Below are 9,809 nucleotides of genomic sequence, written 5' to 3' on the forward strand. Positions count from 1 at the left end.
TATTAGAAAGGCAAGGTGGGTGAGGTAATATCTTTTACAAGACCAACTTCTGTTAGTCCAATTGAAAGATATTACCTCATCCACCTTGTCTCTCTAATTCTGTGGTTTCTTATCTAGATTTTCCTAAACTCTCCAGGAAAAGGAAACTCAGTGAGATGTTGTTAGTGGAGAGCCAGCACTCTGAGTGCTTGTTTTGAAAGCCTTTCCTCCCAAATATAATAACTATTGGTGGAATCCAGACCCTATTGAAGTCAATGGGAGTTGTGCCATGACTTCAGCATAGCCAGTATTTCATCCTCTGGGTACAAAGAGGGTTGTCAAAGTGATGTCTTATTTAGGAACCAAAAGACTAGTCTTAAATTTGGGGTGTTAAATTGTCAATCTGTTGCCAGTCTTTCAGTACCAGTGTAATGTTGCTTTGAACTAAGGGTTTCAAACATATTAAGTAATCAAATAATGAAGTGTAATGATGCCAGACTTACTTTGTCTACCTGTTTTTCTGTAACTTATCCTATTGATTTTTGTCTGTCTGTCCAGATAAATTTTGATATTTGTTTTTTGTAGGGTTTTAAAAAAATACTCGGGAATTCTGATTGGGAGGACTTGGAACAGGTAACTGACTTTAGGGGGAAGAGCAATTTCTAGGGTGTTGATATATGCTATCCAAGATAATATTGAATATTCTCCAGTTAGATAAATCTTATAACCTTCCCTCCACACCCTACATGGAGTTGTATAGTCTCTAAATATAGCTAGTGTTACACATGGTGTCACCTTTCAGCAAGATGGATTCCATTACAGCAGGACCAGAAATGCCAACTGAATTAAAAAGATAGTTTCCAACTATATTCCATTGTTAATAAGAATATTCTTCTTGCTTCTTGAGCGTTTAGGTTGCTGGTCTGAGTGCAGCGAATTACAGTTTTGGTTTAAAGGGCATAATCTTAAATTTTTTTCAAGCATATGCTGTCATCTAATGACCTATGCCTAGTATGACCAGACCTGGGGATGCTACTATAATGCAAATAATTAATAATTATTTAAATTTCCTGGGTGAAATTCTAACACCATTGTAGTCAGTGGCAAAGTTTCCATTGACTTCAGTGTGGGCCAGGATTTTCGCTGCTATCTTTTATTGACTCAAGTCACAATCTCAGTGTGTTTCTCATAGTGTGTTTTGTCTTCAGTATTTTAAGAAATTATTGTCATAGAAGTTGTTGACACAAGTGTAGCAATAAACTAAGAATATTGTGAACTGTTTCTTAGTGAAGTGCAGAAATGGGATTAATCAATCAACTCCTTGTACTTAGCAGCTGCTGGCATGTTGATTACTGGGCATGCATTTTATGTCACTAACTATTGACTCTGCATCAACGGTTCATAAGTGAATAAGGAAAGCTAACCCCTCATCAGTAACTTTGATTGGAGCAGATAACAGACTGGATGGTGTTGGACAAGTACCGTATCATCTAGATTCTGAACCAGATGCAGCCAGGGTGATGCACTGAAGTTACACCTTTCCATATCATCTAATCCCCTCGGTCCTGGAGGTTGATATCCCCCAAGGGGGAGAGTACTCCACCACCTCCCTTCCTTGGGCTTTCCTCTGTCTAGAGGGGAAGGTAGCTTTCATTTCTGGAGGAGCTTCCTAGGTTCCAGCTTTAGAGATGTACTGTATTACCACATGTTCCCTTCCCACCCAATGCCACCCACTTTTGGAGCTTTCCTGGCTACCTGTAGTTCCTTAGTGGCAACCTCCCCTTGGGTTTGTGAAAACCCAAGATTAACTTGGTGCACTGTCTAAACATTGTTCCATTTTTATCTTACCAGTAATGCATATTTGCAGAACTCTTAACACATTGGTTTAAAAAAGCAGTTTTGGGAGAAGGAAATTTAATAGTCTGCCTGTGATATAGGAGCCCAATCGTAAGAATTGCACCACTTCCTCACCTAAAACAGTAAGACACATTAATTTCCTTAATTGCCTCCCATAAACATTGGGACACAGTAGTGTAATCTATTGGAAGCTACAGTTCTTAGGAGAAAATAGTACCTTCAAATTAACATCTGTCTGGTTAATCCCTTGTTGTACAGTGTGTTGTGTTAGTGTATTTATAAGAGTATTTTAAATGAAGTTGTCTGAATATTTGTGTGTTCTAGGAATCACCAGAAATGGTTTTCTTAAAGTTTTTTCGACCAGAAAGCTCTTCACTACCCACAAGACCAACACCAGACCAGCTTTCTAACCTTATCAAGACTAGTCTTCATTATCCAGAGTCCTTTAATCACTCATTTCATCAAAAAAGGTTTGATTAATATGACGTTTTAAAATATTTCCAGATTCCTTTAGGAAACTATTTTTTTCTGTTTCTTTAATAAAAATCCTCTTTAGATCGTGCTCTGAGGAAGGATGAAATAAAGGGATAAAATAAAATTGCCATGAACAAGGAAAAATTCAACACAAACACAAGCTATAAAGCAAAAAAATGATTTTTTTGTAAATGTATTGGTAAAATTGCAACACAATAGTATTTTCTATCAGTTGACGATTGGACACATGAAATGAAAATGAAGTACTATAGATCAGTGGTTCTCAAAGCCGGTGTGCCGCTTGTTCAGGGAAAGCCTCTGGCGCGCTGGGCCGGTTTGTTTACCTGCCGCGTCCGCGGGTTCGGCCTATCGTGGCTCCCACCGGCCGTGGTTTGCCGCTCCAGGCCAATGGGGGCTGTGGGAAGCGGTGCGGGCCAAGGGACGTACTGGCCGCCTTTCCCGCAGCCCCCACTGGCCTGGAGCAGCGAACCGCAGCCAGTGGGAGCCGCGATCGGCCGAACCTGCGGACGTGGCAGGTAAACAAACCAGTCCGGCGCGTCAGGAGCTTTCCCTGAACAAGCAGCGGACCAGCTTTGAGAACCACTGCTATAAATCAGAGTAGTCAATTACTTTTTATCAAGATCCAAATTTCTTGGTCAAGGTTTAGTCAAAGTCCAGACGCCAGAGAAAGTAATAAAAAAAACAATAATAAGAAAATTAAAAGGTTTCGGGGTCCATTCAAATGCATCTGGTCATCTGAATTTGGCCTGTGGTTTGCCAGTTGACTACCCCTTGCTTTATATAATTTCACTTTAAAAATAAATAGGAATGTTAAGTTAGATAACTCATTAAGTAGCTAATGAAAGTAATGATGAAGAAATCTATAATATCTTTGTCTTCACAGCCTGAGAAAATCACAGCATAAACAGTGATTAAGAAGTGGGTTGAAAGTGAACGCTATATATGCTGCAAAATGACAATATTTGAATGAACAGATAAAAGAACTTCTTGCTCTAGTTATTAATTTTTAGTTACTATGTCTGTATAATATCCAAATGTTAACATGAGTTGGATATAAAGTATGGCAGGAAAAGGATGTTTAACATGGCTGAAAGTGGAAACTTAGTGTAGTACCAATGAACTAAAGCACTTGTAGAAAAGATTTTTCATTTTGATAATTGTGTTCCTGTAGCTTCTATTTTGTGGTTATGCGCTTCTTATTGAATTGACAGTCTTGTCAATTTTTTGGTAAGCATTAAACTAAAATAAAGGGAACTAGTTTAGGTTTCAAATTTAGATTGTTTTGGAATTTTATTTACAAAACTTGATATTAATGATTTAATTGTTAGCAAAAAGATGTTTTTGTTTTGTTTTTAGAATGTATACATTTCCTTGTCCTGCTTTGGCAACTTAACTATTACATTCTTATGCTAGTACAATAGATATTGAAGTGAAACTAACTAACATAAGTGGAATGAAGTACAAAAATGACTGATATAATGATGAGAGCCTGCACTTATTCAAATAGGGGTCTAATTCTGGTCATATTCCAATTTGGGTTATGTGCTTACTACCTAAATTCCCCCTGCAGAGGTCAGTTCTTGAAGGCATTCTTTACTTCCAGTCTTAAAGTGTTCACTGGTAAGCAATCCTATTGATGCATTTCAGTGATGAAGTGATACCACTAGTTCATGGTCCACAAGCTGTGGTGCGCACCCCTCTAGCAGGGTGCAGAAGAACGTTTGGGGGCGTGGCGGACCCGGGCCAGTCCCCATTGTGGGGGGTGGGGAGGGAGCTGCCACCGAATCCCGCTCCTCCCCCAACTCTTCTCCAGTCTTGTCCCTAGTTGTAATCTTAGCCCCGCCCCAGCCCCCTACCGTGGCCTGGCTGCGGCTTTGCTCCAGGCCCCATCCCCGGCCAAAGCTCCATTCCTGACCCAACCCCAGCCCTGGCCCCTGTCAAGATTCCTTCCCCGCTCTGAACTCTAGGGTACAGATGTGGGGACCTGCATGAAAACCCCCTAAGCTTATTTTTACCAGCATAGGTTAAAACTTCCCCAAGGTACAACCTATTTTACCTTTTGCCCTTGGACATTATTGCTGCCACCACCAAGCGTCTAACAAATATATAACCGGGAAAGAGCCCGCTTGGAAACGTCTTTCCCCTGAAAATCCTCCCCAAACCCTACACCCCCTTTTTGGGGAAGGCTTGATAAAAATCCTCACCAATTTGCATAGGTGAACACAGACCTAAACCCTTGGATCTTAAGAACAATGAAAAAGTAATCAGGTTCTTAAAAGAACAATTTTAATTGAAGAAAAAGTAAAAGAATCACCTCTGTAAAGTCAGGATGGTAAATACCATACAGGGTAATCAGATTCAAAACATAGAGAATCCCTCTAGGCAAAACCTTAAGTTACAAAAAGACACAAAAACAGGAATATACATTCCATTCAGCACAACTTATTTTATCAGCCATTTAAACAAAGCAGAATCTAACGCATATCTAGCTAGATTACTTACTAAGTTCTAAAACTCCATTCCTTTTCTGTTCCTGGCAAAAAACAACACACAGACAGAGAGAGCCTTTGTTTCTCCCTCTCTCCCCCCCCCCCCCCCCCCTCCAGCTTTGAAAGTATCTTGTCCCCTCATGGGTCATTTTGGTCAGGTGCCAGCGAGGTTATCCTAGCTTTTTAACCCTTTACAGATGAAAGAGTTTTTCCTCTGGTCAGGAGGGATTTGAAAGGTGTTTACCCTTCCCTTTATGTTTATGACAGCCCCCTTACCCTTCCTGGGGAGCAGACCAGAGAAAGCGGGGGCGCGACCCTGAAAAATTTGTGTATAAAGGTGCTGTGGGATCCTTCTGGAAGGAGTGTTCTGTATAAAAGCATTAGTGTTAATAAGTGTATTCAGGTAGAATTCTTCAGGATACTAAATACAAAGCAATACCTAAATTTAAAAAAACAACCTGCAATAAGTTGGACTCGAATGTCCATACTTCTCCAGCTAAGGTTGAGCACTGTTCACCTGCCCTGGCTAAAATGCCTGTATTTCTTCAGGCAACTAAAGCAAATAGTTTAAATAGCCCTTTTAGTCAACAGTATGCAGAACGGGATAGAAATATATGGAGAGAAAGTGTAAAGATATTATTGCAGCAAGTCGAAATTTAGACCAGCATGTTGGGCCAAATGTTCTTCACATTCTAAACTTTGTTATTAATGCACCTTGCTGTACATGATCTTTTTATAGAAAGCTTGCAAAAATCAAGCTACGCTATGAAGTATTGCATTACCAGATCTCATTTAGACAAACTGAGGAGATAATTTTTTTTCTCTGAGGTCACAGGCATAAATATACTGCAGTGAATTTCCTTTTTCAGAAGTAAAAATGGTTATCTGACAGCCTGCAAGAGCTGATATTAGACTGTAATAATGTCATACAAAATACCACTATGTATTTTAATGTTTACATGATTGAGTAATTAAGAACATAAGAATTCTTTTAAAATAGATTTGTTACATTTTGTAATCCTCAGGACTGACCAGTAATATGTATAAATCTTGCATCGTAAAACAAATTTTCTCTTGCAGCCTTTGTTTAGTACCTGTCACTCTTCTACTTTCCAATTGTTCTGAGGCTGATGTTGATGTAATAATTGATTTGCGGCATAAAACAACAAGGTAATAAACTTTGTTAAATTACAACAAATGTTTATTGTGAATATAGGTCACAGCGCTACTAAGATCTCTTAATCCGATTTTATTTACATTATTTTATCAAGTGTGTATTAAATGTATCAAATATTTAGGATAGGACTTTCATCCTCACTGTGTTCCCATTGATGTCAATGGGAGGTTTTCATCATCTCAATAAGAACGTAATTAAGTCAATATGAGTATTTTTCAAAAACCCATGTCCATTTGGAAGTAAAACAGAAATGGATTGTATTGCCAAGAGAGCTGGGAGCAGTGACTGGATTATAAAGAAAGGTGGGACAATAATATTTTATTTTTTTGCTGTTTAAATCTCCTTGGTTTGGGGAAATGTTTCCTACAATGAAGAGATCAGCAAAATGAGAGGAACATCAACACACATGTTGTTTTCTTTAAAAATTATTAATTTTGTTTAAGACAATTTCTCAACTGTAACAAGAGTTAACTTTTAAAATGCTAAAATATAGTTATTTTCATCTAAGATTCTTCTAAAATGGTGTACAGTAAGAGTTCATTGTTTTGAAAATGTGTAGGTAATTGCTATGTTTGTTAGAATTACTGTGTAGAAATCCATATTGTAGGATAAGCAATACAAAATTTGACAAATTACTTCTCATCCTAACAAAAATTGTAACTTCTTTAACAGCACTTATCACAGGTTCTTAGATTGTATCCACTGCTGCACATGACTATAGTTTTTACTTGGAAATATAGCCATGCATCTGAGTTAGAAACATTTAAAAACAAATAATGAGATTTTTAAAATAGAAGTTGCATAGAAAGAGGCAAAAATCAGATGCCTCTGATGCTCTACCTATAGGAGAGCTGGTTGAATTCTGTGTATAATTTCGTCTCGAAATATTTTATTCCACAATCTATGTAAGTGGTTGAATACCAAAAAATATTCTAAGTGCCTGATTGTCATCAAACTTGACTTAGTGTAATTAAATAGCTGAATAGTATTCTCAGCAATTGTCCCAATTAGGCGTTCTGAAAAGTTTCCCAGAGATGGATTTTGAAGGGCAATAATTGAGACAGATTTAGCAAAACTCAGTGTAATCAGAATGCATTTGCCCAGTGCCAAGGGGTTGCCAGATGGGTATGAAACTCCATGTGCCAGGCTTCCAATACAAATGTTGACAGATAGAAGAGTGTAAGGACAGTAATCCACCAGGAAATCCCAGTTGAACAATTTTGTAAATAACTCATTTATATATTAGTTCATAGAATTAATGGAGAGCTGAGCACTAGTCAGCTCATCTAATCACTTTTTTCAAAAACATCGGACAGCCAAAACACCAGAGATACAGTGCATTTGCATACCAGTTAATACAGGAAACATATTACACAGTGAAGTAAAATTTTTTGTAGGACAGTCATTTCGAATGTGTGCGTGTTTGGTAGACACTTAAGCATAAGAGGTTCAGAAGTAGATATCTGATTTTTTTTATTCCCCCCCCCTCTCTCTTTCAGTCCAGAAGCACTAGAAATACATGGTTCTTTCACGTGGCTTGGACAAACACAGTACAAACTTCAGCTTAAAAACCAGGAGGTCTGTAGCTTGCAGTTGAAAGCTTGCTTTGTTCGTACAGGAGTCTATAATCTTGGAACTCACAGAGTATTTGCCAAGTTAGCAGACCAAGTTACTTTGTTTGAAACAAGTCAGCAGAACTCCATGCCAGCACTGATCATCATCAATAACATTTGACCAATTACCTGAAAGATCATACTAAAAACCAAAAGAATCTGATTTTTCTTATTCTGCGGATTGACATTTATTCCAGTTTTGGAATGTGTTACCCCAACATCTAACTTACAAAAGATCGTGTAGGAGACAATAGCAAAATATTCAGACTACTTGCCAATTTGTTTCTTAATGCAAAGCACGTTGGACAGAAAATGCATATATCCTTTTTAATGTCTCTTGCATCTCTGGTAATTTATACTCATAACACTGAACTAAAATACTCCTTATAAAACTGTTTGAATTTACTTGTGAATCCCAGGCCCTGTCCAAATAATAATAATAATAAAAAAGGCAGCTTGACTGCTGTTACAACTTCCAGCATGATGTTTTAAATATATTTTGTGGCTATATTAAAGACATTTTAGAAGACAACCCTTGTTGTCTCTTTTCCTGACTAAAGCCATTATTAATCAGAAATGCCAACCTTACTGTGAAGTTTGATAGGTTGTTAAATGCAATTTATACTGGGTCTTTTTTGGTTTGGGTTTTTTTTTCCGCTTTTCAGTTTTTAAAATTTGTTTGGGGCTTTGTTATTGTGTCCTCATGTTCTAATAGCCAGTGATCCTTATGGCTTACACACAACTTCACCGAAGATGTTCTGAAAATAATTTTGAAACCAGTATGAGTGTTTTCTCATTCATCTCAGTACAGAATGCACTATTTCACAACCATGAAATTGTCATTTAAATTGTCATTCACTTTATTATGTAACTATAGCAACTGAGTTGATCTGTTTTAAAAAAAAAATCTACTCAAGTTAATTAAGCTTTTCAAGAAATGTATTATATTTATAACAAATGTACTGTAAATAGAATAAAACATACACCATATTCACTGTATAGACTTCTGTTGCATATTTTTTTCTCGCATCTTATCTACAGCAGTAGCCTGTCAACAAAGATTGTCTTAATTAGAAGCTGTACGCTAGTGTAAATAGCAGTGGCGCAATGCATCCACACTAGACGTGCTGGTTTAGGTGCAGTTCCAGCCCATGTACACATACAGCATTCTAGTCAAAAGCTGCAGTTGCTGTTTGTCAGAAGGCAACCCCGCTGGAGTGTCCTCTTGCAGCAGGCCATGGTACAGACATGCACCTACCTTTGTTTCCTCTTCTGTTTTACCGTGAAAGGATCAGTCTCTATTTTCCATACAAAGTTTCATCTCTGGGCATAATTTGTTTCCCTAAAATCCTTGTTGTAAAACCATTCTCAGCAAACCTACAGTAAATGTGAAGGTGTATAGAAATCTTCTGCCCCTCTCTCCAGGGATGTCATTCAGAGGCACCCACCTTGGAGTTCACCAGCACTCGATTCCCAGTTCTTTCTGCTTTTGTTCCAGGGTCCCACTCTCCAGGCCCTTCCCACTGAGTGACCAGTCTCATGATTCACGTATTCAGACACAGTCCAACAGCTCACATCCCTTTTCAGCCTCATGGTATTGACTCTCTGGCTCAGGAAGATCTGCAGGTTAGGTCATCTGCTGGCTTGTAGCCTTTAGCCCTTCTCAGCTTCCCTCCACAGGTTCTCTGGCTAAGGACCGTCAGCAAACTAGCCCATTCGCTGGCCTCTAGGCCAATCCCTCGCTCTTCCCAGGGAGGGCTTGCAGAGCTTTCTGCACTTTGCAGATTGTCTCTCAGAAGTGGCTTTCATCAGCCTGTTTTCTTTGCTCCTCCAGTCTGTGGTTTCAGGCAGCCCTGACTAACCAGATTTTCTCCTCAGAAGAGAGGAGAAAATCCTCCTTTTTAAAATTCCTCCCTTTTAAAGCCCCAGCTGCTCCCCCACCTCCCCAGTTGGCTAAACTGGAAGCACATATTCATAGATTCAAAGGCCAGAAGGGACCATTGTGATCATCTGGTCTGACCTGTATGACACAGGCCATAGACCTTCCCCAAAATAATTCCTTGGGCATATCTTTTAGAAAAACAGCCCATCTTGATTTAAAAACTTCCAGTGATGGAGAATCCACCATTCCCCTGGGTACATTGTTTCAATGTTTAATTACTCTCACCTTTAAAAAAAAATGTAAGCCTTATTTTCAGT

At 38.6% G+C, this 9,809-nt stretch overlaps 1 protein-coding gene across 12 annotated transcripts in view; it reads left to right on the forward strand.

Moving 5' to 3' along the window:
- TRAPPC8 (trafficking protein particle complex subunit 8) overlaps positions 1-8,609 on the forward strand; it is a 114,508-nt gene extending 105,899 nt beyond the window's left edge. For 8 of the 12 annotated variants that reach the window (XM_048840541.2, XM_048840532.2, XM_048840533.2 and 5 more), the window contains 4 exons: positions 565-612; positions 2,161-2,306; positions 5,901-5,990; positions 7,497-8,609. In XM_048840541.2, coding sequence (XP_048696498.1) covers positions 565-612; positions 2,161-2,306; positions 5,901-5,990; positions 7,497-7,731 — 519 coding nt within the window. In that variant the 3' untranslated portion in view covers positions 7,732-8,609. The remainder of the gene's footprint in view (positions 1-564; positions 613-2,160; positions 2,307-5,900; positions 5,991-7,496) is intronic. The other 4 variants (XM_048840536.2, XM_048840543.2, XM_048840544.2 and 1 more) reach the window with 1 other exon arrangement.
- The last annotated feature ends 1,200 nt before the right edge of the window (positions 8,610-9,809 follow it).

Source organism: Caretta caretta, chromosome 2 (assembly GCF_965140235.1).
Source record: "Caretta caretta isolate rCarCar2 chromosome 2, rCarCar1.hap1, whole genome shotgun sequence".
NCBI classification, from domain to species: Eukaryota; Metazoa; Chordata; order Testudines; family Cheloniidae; genus Caretta; species Caretta caretta.